The sequence below is a fragment of the Excalfactoria chinensis genome, chromosome 4 (genome assembly GCF_039878825.1).
Source record: "Excalfactoria chinensis isolate bCotChi1 chromosome 4, bCotChi1.hap2, whole genome shotgun sequence".
NCBI lineage: Eukaryota > Metazoa > Chordata > Aves > Galliformes > Phasianidae > Excalfactoria > Excalfactoria chinensis.
In genome coordinates, this window is record NC_092828.1 from 74795296 (window position 1) to 74814526 (window position 19231).

At 53.0% G+C, this 19231-nt stretch overlaps 1 protein-coding gene across 1 annotated transcript; it reads left to right on the forward strand.

Annotated features, from left to right (window-relative positions):
* Positions 1-1551: 1551 nt before the first annotated feature.
* LOC140251314 (Krueppel-like factor 5) lies at positions 1552-18715 on the forward strand. The gene is made up of 5 exons (XM_072334903.1): positions 1552-1716; positions 10174-10218; positions 12846-13749; positions 15761-15820; positions 18537-18715. Exons 1-5 carry the CDS (start codon positions 1552-1554, stop codon positions 18713-18715), a joined length of 1353 nt encoding a protein of 450 aa, XP_072191004.1.
* The last annotated feature ends 516 nt before the right edge of the window (positions 18716-19231 follow it).

Here is a 19231-nt window from a genome sequence, read left to right on the forward strand (position 1 = left end):
AGGGGCAGCCGCCTGCTTTGAAGGGCTCCCTGGAAAGGTTCGATGGCCGCAGGAGAAAGGAGAAGGCAGGAGAGGTGGTTTTGGGTTTCAGAGGGGGTGCGGGCAGCCCTGCAGAGCTTTGTCTGCTGCTGGTGGCAAAAGGGAACCCAGGGGGTCCTCCTGCACGGGGCTCCATGAAGCCTCCGGGCCTGAACAGCTACACACGAGGGGAGGCGAATCTGGGGAAGACTGAGGGCTGTACAGAGAGGTGGGTGCTGCCCTCAGCTGCCGTTCGGGGATGCTCAGCCCCCAGGTAGGGCTGTGCGGCAGGAGACCTCCATGCTTGGGAGAAGGGGCAGGAGCCCTCAGACTGCTCTGCCTGCTGGGGGAGCGGGGCTGCTGGGGGAACGGTTTGGGGTTGTTTCTTTGGCTGGAAAGGCAATCTGTATTCCCGTGTTGTTCCAGGTTTGGGCGCTCCTGGTATCCCATTTCTTTTTCTTTGCCCTCCTTAAAAAACAACCTGGCTGTAATTGCAAAAGAACCCACAAAAAAGTCAAACATAAACTGGGCATAATTGCAAAAAACAAAACAAAACAAAAAAACACCACCAACAAACCCAAACAAAACAACCAACCCAGAACAAAACAAAAAACAACCGAAAGAACACCACCGACCCCAAAGCAAACGAGGCATAACTGCAAATAATCCTGGCTGTGATTGCTTGGCCCGTCCACCCGAGCTCAGGAGGGACCCTCCGTGCCCCCACGCTCGTGCCTTTAAAACTGTTTGTAACAGTTGTTTAAAGCTTCGAGCAAAACGGGGGGGAAATGAAGCCAACTCCTTCCCCCCTCACCTGCTCGCTTTCCCTTCTCCGCAGCCGAGCGCTGTGAGGAACGAAGACCCCCCTCTCTCCCCCCTCGGCACCCCCAGGCTGAGCGCACCCCGACCGACCGACCCTCCCCACGGCCGCCGTCCCGGGCCGGGTCCCCGCACAGCCGGGCGCGCCCCGAGGCCGCTTTTATCCGCCCGGGGCCGGCAGCGGGGCCGCAACGGGGCCTGATTGGCCCGGCCCGGCCCGGCCCGGCCTCACCGCGCTGCAGGTCGGCGATCCTCCTCCGAGCCCAGGTAAAGCCTTCCCCGGCACCCGGCTCCCAGCCAGCTCCGGGGCCGCACTGCCGGCGCCTTCTCCTTCCCCACCCTTCCTGCCCTTTTTTTTCTTCCACCTTCTATTTCCCCCCCTTAAAAAAGGATAAAAAATTGTTCAATTCCCCACTTCTTCCCCCTCTTATGTATTTTTACCTTTCTTTTTCTTTTGTACTATTCCATTATATACATATATATATTTTTCCCTTGTTTCCCCCTTTTTGCCGTTTCCCCCTTTTCTTTTTCACCCTTTTCACTCTTTTTTCCTCCTTTTCTCCTTTTTTTTCCCCTCCTTTCCCCCTTTTTTTTCCCTTCCTCCCCCTTCTCCCCTTTCCCCCCTTTTCTCCCCCGTTTCCCATCCACCCCGTTTGCACCTCTCTCCCTTTCCCCTCTCCCCATCTCCTGTGCTGGCATTGTGCAGGCAGAGGGATGAGCAGCGGGCTGGTGTTGCGTGCCCCGCTCCCCGACGACTCCTCAGCGTTCACCCCGCTGAAACCTGTCACCATGTCGGGGGAGCCCGGCGAGGACGCTTCTGTCTTTGAGGACATCAAACCTCCTTCCAGAGCCCCAGACAACCCTCCCGACCTGGCGCAGGTAAGGCAGAGGCCCGCGGGAAGGTGCTGCAGCCTCCAGCTGCAGACCGAGAGCTGCGTGCGTTCGCTTGAATTCAGCTCTGTACAGCTGATCTGCGCTTTGATTCTGCTTTTTCTCTTGCTTTTCGGCACCTTCAACCTCTCTGCCCGCTCACCCTTTCCCCTCTGCGGCTCTTTCTCCCGCCCGTGTTTGGTTTTATAGTTTCCCCCTTGCCTTCCTTGCTCTGTGCCGCTGTTTTGGAGTTTCGGACCAGAGCTCTGCTCCTGGATCGGGTTTTGCTCGCTGCAGGGAGCACCCAGGGCCCCGCGCCATTGGGGGCACCGCAGACACTGGGACTGCATGGGGAGCGATTGGGGTGCGTTGTTATGATTACTAAGTGTATTTCTGCCTCATGGCAGGGAATAAACGCACCTCAAAATTCCCCAGCGCTGCAGTTTCCCCCCACGTATCTGGGGATAAAGACCAAGATTTAGGGTGCCGGGGCCTCTCCCTGCCACAAGGCCGTCCTTCCCGATGGGAGTCAAGTGGGAGCTGCTGCTCCAGCCTCCCTCCCCAGAGACACGGGGTGAGTGGGGCCGTGGCTGATGATCCCAGTGTCCCAGTGCCACTGTGAGCGGGGCCCCGCGAGGTGGCGGGAGGGCGGCTCCCAGCCCCATGGCTGCCCCATGGGGACGCCTGGTCCCGCTCTGCCCATAGCTTGCTGGTGCCACTGGACAAGGCTGTGACCCATCCGTGCTCAGGCCCCACAGCGTGTCCCGGTGCCTCCCAGAGCCTGCCTGCCGCGGTCTCCTTATCTCAGTCCTCTTCCTCACTCCACAACTTGCTGCTCTAACAAGGGGAGGGGGGCAACTATTTGCTGGTGGAAACATTATTCGATCCGTGTTGGGAGGAGGTCGGGCGTTCACGGAGTTTGCACTTGTTCTGGCCCTTTTCTCAGCCTTGCCAGCTTCTTTGACCCAAATGACAAAGCCAAAAGAAAGGAGATAGAAATGTTTTTCCATTCCAGTTTTGGCTGGATTGACGGAAAAGAATTTTTCCCTTTAAAACTCAAGAGGCTGGTACTGGAGGGGAGAAGGAGAAGGAGAATAAACAAACCCAGGGCGCATTCAGGGAGGTGTTCCAGGGGAGAAGGAGCCGTTCCCACTGCGGCACCCCCAGGGCTGGATGCTGTCAGAGAGGGAGCTGCGTCCCTCTGGGCTGGGTTTGCTGTCTGGGCAGCTGAGTGACCCCGCTGCTGAGTCCCCTGCGCCTCTCGGAGCCACCCACGGCTTTCCACCTGCCTTCTTTGGGTGCAAGCGTTGTCCTCTGTAGTGCAAACCCAGATCCTGCCCTCCTGTGGGAGCTGCCCCACAGCTGGTGGAAGTGAGGTTGTGAGAACGGGTCTCTGTGACACTGGGGATGATTTTGTATGGCCAGGAGGTGTTGGAGAGCACGATGATGGTGGCATGTCCCTTGGTCCCTGCCAAGCACATGGGACAGGAGCTGGCTCCTCGTGTGCTTTCTGCAGCTGGTGAGCAGCACAGGGTGCTGCAGGGGGCTCATCAGTACGGCTGGACTGCTAAAACTGGGGAGAATGGGGCCTGACGGGAGAGTCCTGCTGTAGGATTTGAGGATGGCTGTGGTGATTCCATGGGTCACACCGGTCGCAGGTCTCGCAGAGCTGATGTTTGATGGTCGCTTGGGCCTGCTGTGACACTGGGTGAGGTCAGGGCCCAATGCAGAAGTGGTCAGGAAGAGAGAATGGAGAAAACGCAGCCTGTCTCCTGTTGTGACCTGCATGCCCTGGTGGCTAACAAGGCCAACCGTGCCCTGGGGTGTACAGACCCAGCACTGACACCAGGCAAGGGAAGGGATTGTTCCCACTCTGCTCTGCAGCAATGTGTCCTCACCTTGAGGTTTGGATGCCACGAGATAAGAAGCACGTAAAACTATCAGAGAGCATCTAATGGAGGGGTACGGAGATGGGGAAGAGCCTGGAGGGCACAGTGTGTGAGGGGCCCTGGGTCTGTTGGGCCTGGTGCAGAGGAGCTGAGCAGAGCCTTCATGGTGGCTGCAGCTCTCTCAGGGAGCGGAGGGCAGCGCTGAGCTCTGCTCTCTGTGCCAGGTATGGGGACCGAGGGAACAGCACGGAGCTGTGTGAGGGGAGGGGCAGGGGGTCGGGGAATGGGTCTGCCCCAGAGGGTGGTGGGCACGGAACATCCCCAGGGCAGTGGGCACGACTCTCAAATGCTGGGTTTGGATGTTGGCTGGTTCTCTGTGGAGCCAGGGGTTGGACTCAGTGGTCATTGTGGGTCCCCTCCAACTCTGGGATATTCTTTGATTCATTGCCTCCCTTTTCTTGAGTGGGTCCAGGGATGTGCTTTCCTGATCTTCGGTGACCCAGCGCCCTGCACAGCCTGCTTGGAACCGGAGCGATGGGTGCTTAGAGGGGGCTGGAATCACTGTGTTGGGATCAGCTGGAGCCCACAGCCTCCAGGACCAGCCTGCAGGTCTGCACGTCTGGTGGGCTCTGTGCCTGGCAGGTGTCTGCAGGGCTGCAGGGAACTGAGCCAGTCTCTGCAAAGAGGCTGGGCTCATCCCCGTGTCCTGGGAAGGAACTGTTAGGGTGGTGGTGGGCTCTGCTTAACTCAGCTGCTACTACTGCTGCTTAATCTTGCTGCATCCCCCAGACACGCAGACTCCCTGGTGCTGAGGTGCTGGACGAAGCAGCTTGGCTGAATGTTGAGCTGTGGGAGCACAGTGGCTTTATGCACGTGGTACAAAGGGCGATTGTTCCACCGGGACACCGCGCTCGGAGGGTGGCTGCAGGAGGGGATGCAGCCAGGGGGGCTGCAGGTGTGCTGCTGCCTTTCCTTCCCATTTCCTGGAATGAGGGAGGTTGCAAATCAGCCATGGAAGCGTGTTTGCTCGTCTTTGACCACGAAAAAGGCAGGGAGGGGAGGGAGGGAGCAAGCAGGGACTCCGCCTCGTAATAAACACAACGGATTTCCCTTTATCGCTCTTCCTGAATGGGCTGTGGGAGGCACACGTTGGTCGCAATTACTCACAAAGGTTTAGGGCAACTCATTTTTGACCGGTGCATCATCCGCTACCAAGTTTCCTCTCTCAAACCTGTTTGGTCAGCTACCTACGCTACTTTGTTCCCTGGTCCAGTGAGCTCCTTTATCTCACCCATCCACTGCAAATAATCGCGCTTACCACCAGTCTTGTTAGCTGAGCCCCTTGATTAGAATATTTGCTTTCCTTGTGCTCCATTGGTGAATTGCATGAGTCACAGGGTGCTGTTGGTGTTTGGGGATTGGATAACCAGTGTTTACAATTCAGATGTTCTCAGAACTTGAGCTAGCATGAAAACTCTCAAAAAACAAAAACCCCCATGGGCTGTTTCCCACATCAAAGAGGCTCAGCCCCTTCCAAGCTCTGATTGAAACTCAAACAAAGATTCTTTCATTAAGTTCAGAAATGCTTGGAGAATTCTTTGAAAATTATTTTTTTATTCTTTTATTTTGTGTGTGTGTGTGTGATGAGAGACCTTCAGATTTGCACCAAGGGCAGGATTTGCAAGCATTCAGATGTATTCAATGACCTTGTTCCTTGTAGTGTTTCCAGTGTTTTGGTGGCCCTGCATCGTCCTTTCGGGAGAACTCGATCATTAGCTTGACTGGCTGTTTGATGTCATCTTTGGGACATCACCTCATGCTTTCCAGGGCTTGGAAGCCTCGTTCTATGAAATGCTCCTGCTGGATCTTCTCCAAGGATCAGCACTTTCTCCCTGTGACCTGTCAGCCTGTGCCCTGATCGGTCTCCCTTAATTAGAGCAATTGGCTGTTCATTTCTATGCAGGGAAGATGTGGAAGGAGAGGGTTTATGCTGAAGGAAGGAAGCTGGAGGACACTCTTTGAGGCTTGCTGCTTGAGGACTCTGCTGGCAGCATGGGTACCAGGAAATGTATAGGGCAGTGTGCGCACCAGAAAGGACTGCACTAAGTGTCCTCTCAGTCCACAATGGTGATACCGGCAGTGTTTACTCGGCCTTGTAACGTGCTGGGTGCTGTGCAAGCACAGAAAAAAAGTTGGCCCAAAGACCTACTCTCTCAAATGCAATGTTTCTACATGCCTTAGGCTTTGTTTTGTTTTGCTAACTGGTTTGGTGAGGAAGTTGAAAGCTGCAGAGATGGTGGGATTTCTGTCCGCGCATGAAACCTGACCTTGCTTCTCCCAGACGTGCACGGGGTATTGGGTCTGCCTCGCTCATCGCACGAGGAAGAACAAGCTTTTTGGCCTGTCTTATCGCTTGCTGATTGACTTCACAAGCCTCTGCAAGCAGCAGATGACTCACTCTGCCTTTGTCAGACCTTGCCTTGGGAATGTGCATCTTTTCTTCTGATTGGAAGAGGCCGGGTGATGAGTATGAGCTTTCTGATGGTTTGAGTGAGGAGGAATGAATTCCACCCATAATCCGGCTGGAGGAAGCTCCCTGTGAGCACTAACAGCATCTCCCATGTCATAGTTGATTCAGGACCTGCTGGAGAGCTCAAAAACCAGCCTAGTGCCTACTGGCCACAGAATAGCTAGAAATGGGTGGATAAATTTGGGGAATTTGGGGAATACATGAGAGCTTCCATCTTGTCAGATTTGGAGGAGAAGGAGTGCTGGAGCAGAGGCAGGTGGGCCAGCTTCTAGCTGAAGAGAGCAGCAGGGGCTCCTTGGCTCTTGGAGGTCAATTTTTGGTTGTATGAGTGATTTGGGGGAACATTTGAACTCCTTCATGTTTTGCCTGGGGCTGGTCTTCCAGGAGTTGAAAGAACACTGCATCACTGATCTTTCCAGAAAAACATTCATACCAAAGCCCATCCAGTGCAGCCTCCAGCAGCGTATGCCCACGTAGGTTGATAGAAAGCCTCCAGTTGGCTTCGATGGGCTTGGCCCCCAGCCTCTGCTGAGCGACAGCATTTTGGAAAGAGAAAACTGCACACAAAGGCATGACTCGCTTAGAAGAAGTTGTCCTCATGTCATCCCCTCCCATGAAGACAGTTTCCAAGGGCTGGGAGCAATGGGTGAGGAACGAGCTGTTCCTCTTTCCTACTTACTCTCAGACTCCATCCAGGCATTTGTTTTGTGCTTGGTAGGTCTGAGAAAGGGGAAATTAGCGTGGGGTTACTCTACTGTTGACATGAGACCTCTCATCCTGACCTGGATTTGTCTAAGGATAGGTGGACCAGGTGGCCGTGGTGTTCAGTAAGGCCTAGAGATGGTGCGGCAGGTCCAGAGCTTTCTCTAAGGTCTATCGTAGATATTTTTCACTTCTCTTAAGGGGTTGTTTTTAGAAAGATTTCTGCTCATGTTCTCAAAGGCCTCTGAAACCTGGCTGCTCCGAACTAGCCTTCTTCTGGGTACTTGACCTTGGAGCTAGATGACGGTGTTCTGCTTTCTCTGGCCTTTGGGATCACTGACTGTGGTGGCATGGTTTCTGTGATAAATAACCAATGTAGACTGCCTTTCAGCGAGTCCTTATCAGTCGCTGGAGGAAAGGAATAGCAAACAGAGTCAGCAAGCCTGCTGGAAACGGTGCTGCCTATTGGCTCAGCCGGAGGCCATCTGGCCACATCTGCCTTGATGGCAAATCTTGGGCTTAAGAAAATCCCTGGGTTCCAAGAGGTGATAATTAACTCAGGTAGTTCAACTGCAAGGGCAGAACAGAGCTCAGGAATAGCAGAGCTCCTTGGGATGGAGCAATCAGAGGAGCCCACCTGTGGCACCCACCTAAGGCAGGGGTTGAGCTGTGCTGCCCGCAGTCATGCTGGGCTGTTTGCAGCAGCTAGGCACCAGGCCCCGCGAACTTGAAAGGAAGATTCCCAGGGCTTTCTCTGCTAATCCTGTTTTGCAGAGAGTTCCAGAAGACTTGAGGAACAAACAGAAAATAACGTTGATCGAGGTCAATATCAAAACCAAATGATCAGAGAAACAGATATTTACCCAAGTCAATATTTAACTAGGGAGACAATAAATGCTGATATTGAACCAAATCTGTATATAAATACCGTCTATTTATAACGTGTCCCTTTAAAGGGGCACTGCCAGGTACTTGCCATGGCTTTTGATTGATGATTATCCTCCCCATTGTTTGCCGATTCCCTTGGAGGCTGGAGTTTCATGCAGGTGCAGGCAGGAGAAACAGACCGTACTACGTAATCCCACGGCCTGGCCCCCATTGCCCCCATCCTATGAGTGCTTGGGGAGGTCCCCCCTGAGCTGGGGAGTGGGCAAGGGGTTCAGGGTTGCAGAGCAGGAGGGGGCTGTGGCCAGGAGTGCTGGAAGATGCCAAGCAATGAATAAACTCCTTGCTTCCCCCCCCTTCCCCCTCCCCCTCAGCCGTTCTCTCTGCCAACTTCACGAGCTCGTCGCCTGTTTAGCAAACATCGATTTCTCTCCTTGTTCCTGCGTGGTGACCACATTTGATGTTTCTATGGCGGTTTGTTATTTATCAACTTCAGATTAGAAAGCATTTAATCATGGGTAAAGGACATGTCCCACCTCCTGCCTGGTCAGCTGGCTGAGCCTCGCGCCTTTTTAACGATGCTCGTGGTTAATCGCTGGCAAAATGGCCGGGTTGGCTCAGGCTCCCGTTTTTGTGTGTCCTGTTTGTCTGGGGCTCCGTGTTTGTTATCAGTGTCCTGATAAGTACTCAGCCTGCCTCAGATGGGACTGAAGTAGGGAATGGGGGACCTCCAAGACAGGAGATTCCTGCAGGGTTTTTGGGAGCTGGTGGCTGGCAGACTGGGAGGACTTGGGTCAGTGTCTGCTGGCTACAGGAGCATCCATTCGAGGGACAGAAGAAGAGTGAGGAACCCTTTCCTTCACCTGCTTGGGTTTTTGCTTTCTTTCCTCTGGCAGGTTGAAAAGACCTTCCTATATGGTCAGAAATAGATACTGTGACTGTGAGGGGGCAATGCAGGAATTCAGCATTTTTATTGCACTGAAAACGATTCCCTTCTTGGCCAAACCGAAAATCCCGGTTTGGAGGAGATGCCTCTGAAGCATGGAGGTTTTGTTGATGTCTGCTTTGGCTGTGTTTCCCCTTGGCTCAGTTTTTGCTGGAGCCAGTGACCCATGACTCCTGGCACTGTTGTCAATGCAGTCAGTGAAGCCTGGGGCATGCCCATCTCCTGACCCTTTGTCTCATCCTCATCTGCAGCAATGCCATTACTAATGCCTATAAGGGAAACTGGGTCACTGAGCCCTCCACAGGGCTGCTGGGCCTTCAGCTGGAAGGCCCTGTATAGTCTTTCTCCATAGGTGGGATGGCTCTTGCGGCATTGAGGTGCACTGAGCAACGAGCACTCAAAAAGGCAAGAAAATAGTTGATTTTCTGCCTATGACTGTCAGATGGGGAGGAGGGAACAGGCTGAGCGTTTTGGTCATTCCTGCCTCATGTGGGCCACCACAGGGTCCTCAGCTGCCCTCCCAGGAGCTTGGCTGAGCTGTGCATGCTGTATTGAAGCTGTTTCTTGCAGGTGATGGGATGCAGATCCCCCGAAGCCATCATAGCTCTGACCCAGAGGCTTCACCATGAAGCATCTCTTCATGCTTCCAGTCAGCCCATGAGACCAAAAGCCCTCCAGGGGTGGCAGATCTCATATCCCCAGTTCTTTTGGCACCTGTCCTATCAAGGCCACGTGGCTTTGTGGTCTATCATCAACCTGCAAGAAACATCTTCCAACCAACTTAGTTGAGTTGGTTTTGCTTTGAGAGAGAGTGAAGCCTAGTCTGGTTTCCATCCCTTGCTTCTCTGACTTTCCAGCCTATTAAATGTGTGAATGATCCTATGGTGATGAGGCTTTACCACAGTTGTGGAGAAACCTTGTGGTTAGGGTGAATACTAGTGGAGGAGAAGAATGGCACATTGAGAGGCGGCAGCGGCTGCAGGAGAAGGGTGTGGAGTGAAAGTGGGTTGTAGGTTGTTGTTGATCCTGCACACACAGTGTCAGGGCCCTCTCCACCCCTTGGCGAGGATTAAGACATAAAAACAGCGTGATTGCATGAGCTGGGAACCGGGTTTGCCCCTCCTCCCCATGCCTGTGATTCTGAAGAGGAAAGCAAGCCAAAAAACATTGCTGTTGGTGAATAGAGGGAGGACAGTATCATGGCTGTGTTCCCACCTCCAGGCTGGAGGAAAATGGAGGTTCTCACAGCTGCTTGGGATGGCTCCCCAGCTCTGGGTAACTTCTGAAGAGAACCACTGGTGAAACCCCAATGGAAACAGAGTACTGGAGGGGACAGTCTAGGGGGCAGATTTCTACTCATTGTCGCTGCAGCACTGCTTGTTCCTCCATCAGCTTCTGAAGCGCGTGTCCTGGGGGTGCTGGCTGGGGCTGTGAGGGTGGAATGTACTGGGGAGCGGGAGGTGGCCTGGCTTTAGGAGGACCTTCCCACTAACGTAGCCCTGTCTGTTCCACAGCTGCACCCCATGAGGATGGAACAGCGGATGCCGCTCACTCTCGAGGTGAAGAGCTTTTCCTCCTTCCTCTCTCTGCTTGTTTCTGCCCCTGTTTGTAAGAGGTACCTGTAAGAGATCCCCCACCCCAGTGCAGGCCATCCAGCAGCCCATTCAGAACAAGGTGGTAAGGACGTGGTGGCATCTCCCCACTCCTTCCTTGAGATCCTGCCACTAGCAGGGGTGCATTCCCCCTGCCTATGGTGTCTGTGTGCTGGCTGTCTGGGTGACAGTGAGGCTATCTCCATTGTGAAGTGTCTAGAAAGAGACACCTGCATTTGGGACTCTTGAGTTGGATCCCACACAGGCATGACAGGAAGGCATCCCTGCACGTAGTCATCCCAGTTCTTGTGTCAGCTGTGGAATGAAGGGTGGATGTGGGGTAAAGTGTTGGATGGGAGGTGCTTAGGTAAATGGCTTGGTGTTAAGTATTTGCTCAATGCCCAGCAAGCAGAGAGCTGCCTAGTGTTGCTAGGTTTTCCTTGGCCACAAACAAATCAAGCGGCTCTTCTGAGGACACCCCTGGGGTCCTGCAAGTTCTAGAGCATCACCGGCATCACTGTGATGCTCTGGGTTCCAGTAGGGTGGGACCTCCACCTCTGCAGTGATTCTGCAGCCAAGGACAGGGCTCGAAGTCTTCCCTGTCCCATCAGAGACGACTGCTCTGCTCTTCTGAGAAGTTGTGCCCTAGCACCCCCTTCCCCCAGGTCTCTGGGGCTGCCTAGGATCAGACGTGGATTTATGAGGCTCCATGGAGTGGGACCAAGCACACCTGCAGGTAGAGGTGAGGAGAGAGGGATGGGAGACACTGGGCAGGGGCAGGCAGTGACAGCGGGTGGACGGATGGATGGTCTCTTAGTGACAGTGCAGCCTAGAATCTAAACTTAGAGCCCTTTCTCCACTGGATATACCTGCCTGGCCTCCCTCTGCATAAGAAGCCATTTGAGTGTGGGGGGAGACCTTTCCTGGGAACTGAAGGTGAGAAACTCAAATACCAGAGATAAGGGAAGGGCAGAAGTAAAAAGCATCCAGCGCCTTCCCCCTGCTTCGCTCCCCCGGCAAGTGGGGCCGTTTCATCACTCAGGTATGTGCGGCATCTGGAGCCTCCGGTCCCACCCCAGGGGTCCGGTTAGGTGCCAGGGTGGGCACACCAGCAGTACCCAGGGCTCAGCTCCCAGTGCAGTGTGGCTCTCCGGACTGGGTGCTGTGGGGGGAGCAGAGAAGGATTTTGAACGGTGACCAAGGATGGGTCCTCTGCTCTGAGCTTCCACCCATGCAGAAGAGGATGTATTGGTGGCATGTACTTGTGTTTGGGTGGAAGCCAGCTTAGTCGTGCATTGCCATTGTGACTTGCAGAGGTGCAAAGGCTCTTTAAATTCTCTGGAAGCTCAGGTGATGTGTTTCACTGGAAAGGGCAAGGAAAGTACCTTGGATCCTGTCCAGCTTTGATAAAAGCAATGAACTTACAGCAGAGATGACTTTGGCCTGGTGGCATAGTTCACAGCTGCACAGCCCTCAGCTCAAGCGTAATGGGTGTGGAATGGGAGCAGCCTGTACTCCTCTAGTTCATTGTAGGCCCTGCCAGGGAAGCCCTGCAGATTTGCCAGCTCCTCTACATATCAATGAGTCTATGAGGGCTTTGCAATCAGCTTGACACAAGGATAACCACATAATTAAAGGCTGTAGCTTTATAGAAGAGCATTAGTGCTTGTGTCTTTAACCACAAAGTGCAGAAGTTGAGTCATCAAATGCCAGGGGATGAGTTTCCTAGCGGGTTGCTCCATCAGGTTGCTGAATTATTGGGCCTGGTTCCAGTGGGATGCTGCATCAGGCATGAACTCTTGACAAGCAGTGACGAGCTGTAGGTTCTGTTAGCCTGGCAATCCAGAGCTGTAGAACTCGACCAGAGGTTGGCCAAGAGCTGAGTCATTTTACCAAGACAAGGCAGCAACAGCATGCCTGGCAATTTCCATTTTAGGCTCACAGTCCGTGAAATTTGTGCCAGCATCACTTAGGTTTTCTAGGGCTGTAGCCAAAATTGCTCTCGATTAATTGTCTCAATTAATTCTCTCAATATTGTCCACCTTAGAGTAAAATGAGTACGTCTCAGGTTGCTGAGTTTAAAGCAGGCCAGAGTCAGCATGTCTAGGGGGTGAGCTACTCCAAACATATCCAGGCTGACTTGGGCAGAGCACCAGGTTTTATCCCATGTCTAGTACTTGATGGTGTTGTTTGTGGAACTGAAGAACTGTGCTAAATCACAGAATGACAGAATAGTAGGGGTTGGAAGGGACCTCTGGAGATCATCTAGTTCAACCACCCTGCTAAAGCAAGTTACCCAGAGTAGGTTACACAGGAGAATGTCCAGGCAGGTTTTGAATATCTCCAGCCTCATCATTATCAAGATGAACTTCTTTCATGACGGCATCCTTGGCCTTGCTCGGCCTTTTGTACCGCTCAGGAGGGAAGTGGGACAGAGGACAGGGTGACTTCATCTCTAGGAGTCAGACAGCGAAGCTGATTGCTGCAGCACCTGTTCTTGTAGCTCTCCTGGTTCCCCTCTAGTACATGTCGAACATCGAACTCCTATCAAACTTGCTCTTCACAAATTCTCTTTCCTGTATTTTTCACCCCAGGGACGGTCAGAAATGGATAAGTATCTCTCCAGCCAGATACCGCCCCTCCCCATGATACCAGACAAGAAATACCGCCGGGAGAGTGCCTCAGTGGTAGATGAATTCTTCTCAACGGAGAAACCCACTTCCACGCCTTACAGTGTGAACATCAATGTGATCCTGCCTGACACCACGCACTTACGCACTGGACTTTACCGATCCCCCAAGCCCATGACGCCATTCGCACAGATCAAGACAGAGCCTGGCACCAGCTTCTCCCAGCCCTGCTCTTCCACGTCGGGCTCCACGCAGACCCTGCCTGACTTCACCAGCGTCTTCAGCATGCCCCAGTCAGTGGCAGTCAACAACATCTTCATCAAGCAGGAGATGCCTTCTGATATCCCGCTATCCAGCAGTTCACAGCAAGCCCAGTTCTACCAGATGCCTCTTGGCAATGGCAACACCGATCTTACCAACCTGACGCCCTCCTCAAACAGCACCACAGCCATCAACAGCCTCAGTGGTGTCACCATGTCCACGGGTAACGCCATGTCCAGCGTGCTTCACAGACATGTCCAGGCTGGAGGGCCAGTTAAGCAGTACCCACATGTCTCCCAGGGACAGGAAAACTTCAACATCTCAGGGCAGTTCTATGCTGTGCCAGGGGTGAACCTGCCGCCTTCACCCCCCAACTCGCAGCCTGGCAGCCCAGAAAATCAACCAGAGCTCATCAACACCATCTCTCCCCCACCATCCTATGAAGCCACTTTTGGATTGAAGCTGGTCCAGTCATCCCAGGTCCCTCCAGTCCCCAACAGCCTTGGGACCCTCTGCCAAGGGCAGACTGTCTTGCAGACCCTCAAATATAACAGGCGCAACAATCCTGAGCTGGAGAAAAGGAGGATCCACCACTGTGATTACCCAGGTATTTTCATTGTTTTGCCTTAGTTCTGGGATCCCTTCTTGGCACAGGAAGACTGTGGGCTGCCTGGGGATTGACCAAGAGTCACTCTGTGTGTGTGAAGAAAGGTGACGTGGCACTGAGTGGAAAGCCCCAGGGAAGCGAGGTCTCTCCACCACCAAGGGAGTAGAAGAGGCTGGCCCTGTCTGCTCCTGTTGATGCATTTTCTCTCCCCTCCCCTTTTCCAGCTCTGGCAGTAGCAAGCCTGGCTCTAAGGGGCAGAGAGTGGTGTCCAAGCATGAGGATGCTCCCCAAAACCATCTGCCTTAGGGTCCCACTGCCTCTTTATGGTGCCCAAATTCTCTTCCTCTGCAAAGAGAAAAGAGACATAGCCATCAGTGGCCTCAGGTACTGCATCTAGGTGATTCTATGATTCTGTGACTTTGAGCTGAAAGCTGCTGCCATGTTTTTGTGATTAGCAGCGTGTGCTGAATTTTCTGCCTCCTGCTCATGGCTGTGGGAGATAGGACAGAGGTAGCGTGGATGGACCATGGCTCTGGGACAGAGGCTGATCCTCTGCTCCAGTCAGGATTGGTCAGAGCATGAGTAATGTCCTGCAGGATGCATTACCAAGGTGCAGCTCCCCTGCAAGCCAGACTGGCTGCTCCAAGAGTATGGGAGAGAAAGAATGGGGAATCCTCAACCCTGACCTCTTCTTTAGCAAAAGGGGCCAAGCAGGGCCCTGCAGATGGTGAAGAAATCATTTTGCTTCCCAGTCTCTTACACTAGGCATTAGCTTACCCCATTTCAGCTTAGAGCTTGGCCTATTTCAGCCTTGTTTCCATCAGGGCAAAAGTGCAGAGAGGAGCTGAAATGCAGAGGTTGGCATTAACCTTCTGAAGTACCTGTTGTAAGCAATTGTTGTAAGCAAAGTCTCCATGAGCAGTGGTGCTAAAGGATCTGGGCAGCTGAGAGTTCTGCTGGCCTCGGAAAGGTTTGGAAAATGAGGGTCTAAGCCAAAGCTGCCTAAAGACTGTTGGTGGGAGGAGGTGCACAGTGCATTGCTAGGGGCCTTCGGTGAAATCTTCCTTACAACTCAGGCCTTTTTTGAGTCCACCTCACTTGGAATGATGACTGCTCTTAATGTCTGCAAAGTCCAGTGGGGAGGGATGCTGCTGTGGGAACTCCAGGATGGCAAAGTGTCTGCAGGTGTTACATTGGTGGCAATGCCAGTGTTAGGAAAATAAACTGTACTTTGCGAGTGGATGGGGAAGTAGCACAGGGCTTTATTAGATGATGTGGAAACATGGAAAGAAAAAATACAACCACGTTGATTAGAAGGGCAATGAAAATTCAAATTTATATTTTAATATGCACATCAAAACTAAATGAAGCAGGGCCGTAAAGGCAGCATGAGGAACTTCTTCAGACCAGGTGAAAGAAGGAATGGGCAGTCATTCATTGGGTGATGCTTGTTGTTGAAACTCCTGCCAAAATCAGTGTTTCTGCTGAGAGCCTTTTTCATATTGAACCTGTTGGTGCTAATCTGAAATGTTCCACCTGGTGCCTCATGGGAACAGGCCTCATCATGCCTGCTGGGTCTGTTGCAAAGCCCACTTTCCCTCTCACTTTCCCTAGTGGTACTGCTTGCCTCTGGAGCCCAGCAGAACAAACAGCGGCATTCAGCTGGCAGTTTGTGGTGGTGAATTTGATAATACCATCTTGCTTGGAAGGCCAGGGAAGTTCTGAAAGCTAGCTGGGGTCTGGCTTTATTCCCTGCCATTCCCAGCACAGTGCCTATGAGTGTCATGGTTGTGTAGCAAGAGATGGAGAGTTGTCAGTGTTTGTCCTGGAGAACAAGCATTGTCTTTAGATATTGCTGAAGCAAAATGGGGATGTCCAGGCTTATTTGCATCCTGTTACTCAGTGTGCTTTCCAAGGCCCACTCTGTCCCTAATCCCAAACATGAATGTTCTAGGTTTGTTGCAACAAGAGCTCCTTTTTCACTGGAAGGTTGTCTTTGCTGTTTTTACAGGTTGCACAAAAGTGTACACCAAGAGCTCTCACCTGAAGGCACACCAAAGGACTCACACAGGTAAGAGCCCCACATCCTGCCAGCAAACCCTGCCAGCCCTGAGCTGAGGTGGCTGTCAGGACAGCCTGTTGATGCTAAAGGTAACAAAAACCCAATGGTTGTACTGGTTTCTGACAGCTCTATGCAGCGTGCTTGCCTTCTGGAGGGATAGTCTAGGACACAGGAAACTCCTAGAAGGCTCTCCCAGTAGGTTGGGAAGAGGAGGTGTCCCCAGTCCTCTGTCACGTGTGGCCTGAAGGATCCTCCTTCCAGGTCTTACAAATCCTGGCCAGCTCAGGTCCTGCCTAGCCAACAGAAAAATTGCCTATTGGCACGTGGAGCGTATCTTTGACCTCTGAGGAGGTGTCCAGAGCTCCCAGGCTGGATTTTCTGGGCTCATAGTGAGCTCATCTCTTCTGTGAGACTGTTTGCTGCCTGGTGGCCATTCTCTGGCTGTAGGGTGAGGGTGCTGTGGTGAGGCAAGGGCTGGTGCCCCTGTGCTCCCACCACAGCCAGCTAGCCTGCAGCAGACCCAGCTCACTTGTGCATTCAAGCACAGGTCTCCTCATTAAGGTATTTATTATACCTGAAACTTTATCAGATCACCAGGTAGTCCAGGAACCATCAGTGCCCTCATAAATCTCTTTTATAGGAGGGCTGATCTTTACTGAAAGCAATTAAGCTGGCCCAGAGTTCACTTTTCTTTTTTATGAACAACGAACAAAACCCATCCTGAGGCTGGGAATCAGCTCTTGTGCTTGGCTCCGTTCCTTTTCCACCTTATCAGCCCTTCCCACAAGCTGGCCAGAGGACTTTCTTTGTGCGTGAGGTTCAGCATTTCTAGGCAGGGAGCAACACAAAAGGGGTGGCTGAGAGGTGCAGGAAGGACGTTGTCCCAGCAGCGATAAACCTTTGTCACAACGGTGATCTGCGCTTGGGGCCACGTGAGGGATCTGGCTCTAAAATTAAATCTTTTTCCTCTCTTTTTTGGAGCACCGCTTAGGGATGCAGCTTATGTGAGACGCACGTTGTCCCTACAAACCGTGCTATAAAGATGTATCCAGGCAAACTTGGGTTGGTTTTTGAACCCAATAAAGTGCAGTCATTTTGCCGTGTTTCCCAGTAACAAGGCAGGAAACCGAGCTTGGTTGCCGTCTTCCAGCTCACCTGCTGCAGGAGGAAGGGCAGGGGTCCAAGGGGTGACCCGAGCCACCAGGTGTTGCCAGTGGTGGTCAAGAAATGGGAACCCGCAGTTGAGGGCTACATGCAGGCAAGCTTGGGGTGTCTGCATTCAGGTTTTGAGGTCTGTTCTTTCAGCGGGTTGGGGGGGGTGTGGGGGTGGGTTAAGACCGTGGGAGCTCACCATTACTCAGGTCTTTTCTTGCGGTTTGTCCGTTGCCAGGGGCTGGGCTGTATTCATCTCCTGGAGACACCATTCATTTCCTGGGTGCCATTGTGAGATTAAATATATAACCAATCGGCTCCCCGCCCCCCAGGGCTGGGAATGCCAGCTCAGGCCCTTTGTTTGAGCTTGCCCTGCCGTGCTGTCCTGGGAGATGGAGCCAGCTCACGGGACAATGGAAAGCATTTTCCCTCCATTCTGGAGCTCAACCTGGTATTGTTTGAAGCTATAAGGCCTTGGTGGGGTTGACCCAGCCAGGTCACCTGCCTGGGACAATGTCTGTGGTTGCGCAGTGCAAATCTCGCTTTCACATGCCAGCATGGTTGCTGACAGACCCCTGAACCTGCCGTCAAATATGACTGCAAGTGCTGCCTTTACCCCCCATTGAAAAACACACTGTGCGCAGCTTTTTGGGGAGCGGGACGTCGTCTTAGCGCCCCATCTCCTCCAGGTCCACCTCTGTGCATTCAACCCTATATTTTGTCTGGTGTGTGCTGGAGGCCGCTGCTTTTGCTATGGCCTTGTGTTTTCTGTTTCCCAGCCAAACGTGCAGCCTGTCTGGCAGCAGGGCTGGGGGAGGAACGGGCCGTTTGCCGGTGAGCGTGCCGGAGCGCCGCACACATGCCCATGCATGCACGCTGCGTGCGTGCGTGCCTTCATGCTACGATGGTGCGCTCAGCAATTGGCCAATGAAACAGTAAATATTTGAGGTCGGGAAAGTCAGCACATTCCCTGAACTCTGCCTGCTTGTTCAGGCTGTTAAGAGCGAGGGCTAATATTTGAGAGCACCACACCCAAGCAGAGAGAGGGCTGCAGACAGAGTTCAGTGCGGTGGCCAGGAGCTGCTGGCGGGCACGGGCTTCTCCAGCCCGGTTCCCAGCTGGCAGGGGGTTGCACAACACCATTGATTTCGGTTGGGGAATAGGTGTGTGTGGGGGGAGGAGGCATTATGTCATGCCTGGTGATGCCAGGAAAACTCAACGTCCAGCTACTGCGGGGCTGGGAGAGCCAGGTGGTGGCTTCCTCAGGGCTCTGAGGAACCTCTTCTTCCTCATGGTGCACCCTTATCCCACATTAGCAGAAATAATAGCAATTTCTGTCTTTTTTAGTCAAAAAGAAAAAGAACTCTGAAAGATTTGTACACAGACTTGAAGTACTGACCTCCCATGGCATTGACCTTTGTTAGCGCAGGTCATCACTGTGTTCCTGAAGTGGTACAGCCCCAAATGCCCTTTAGCCATACTGGAGCAGGAGCTGGGCGCAGAGCAAGCTGGGCAGGCAGGTGTCCATGCTGTCCTCTGTGTTCTGATGGTGACCTGTGGCTCTTCCTTGCAGGTGAGAAGCCCTACAAGTGCACCTGGGATGGCTGTGACTGGCGCTTTGCCCGCTCTGATGAGCTGACCCGGCACTACCGCAAGCACACAGGTGCCAAGCCCTTCAAGTGCCTGGCCTGTGGCCGGTGCTTCTCTCGCTCTGACCACCTGGCACTGCACATGAAGCGGCACCAGAACTAGGGACCACCTCCATTGCTGTGTCTCCAAGGGCAGCTGGGACTCTTCTTCGAGGGCACCTCTCTTCCGCTTGTACATAGGAACAACCCTGGGCTGTGATCAACTGGCAGGACAGAAGGTGAATCCCGCCCCCACTGTTCCTGGTTTTAAAACAGATGCCATTAAAAAAGAATGATAATTACAGACTGATCTTGCCACAGACTCCTTTGAAGCACCAGGGCAATGGGTCTTGGATGGCAAGGTCTTTCTTACAGCAGACTTGCTATTTATTTGTCTCTTGGGACCAGCTCTCCTTAGTGTCTTGAGCTCTTGGGGGCATTTTGCTCCTCCCAACATTGTACCTTTGGGAGTGAAAGGATGTCTGGGAATGCTGAAGGACTGAGGTGTCTCACCAGTTGTGAAATCCTCTTGGACTGCCCCATTTCATGGCCATGATTAGCACTGGTGACATGGAAAAGTGTGGCCCATGGCTACTTGGGTTGACAGCCCTGGTCTCTGTGGGGGCATAGAAGAAAGTAT

What these genes read in the sequence shown, in the direction of transcription:
- LOC140251314 (XM_072334903.1), top strand. Translation starts at nt 1,552, where the DNA reads ATGAGCAGCGGGCTGGTGTTGCGTGCCCCGCTCCCCGACGACTCCTCA. An exon ending in GGATGCCGCTCACTCTCGAG is followed by an intron (nt 10,219 to 12,845) that starts GTGAAGAGCTTT and finishes TTTTCACCCCAG; the next exon opens with GGACGGTCAGAAATGGATAA. An exon ending in CCACCACTGTGATTACCCAG is followed by an intron (nt 13,750 to 15,760) that starts GTATTTTCATTG and finishes CTGTTTTTACAG; the next exon opens with GTTGCACAAAAGTGTACACC.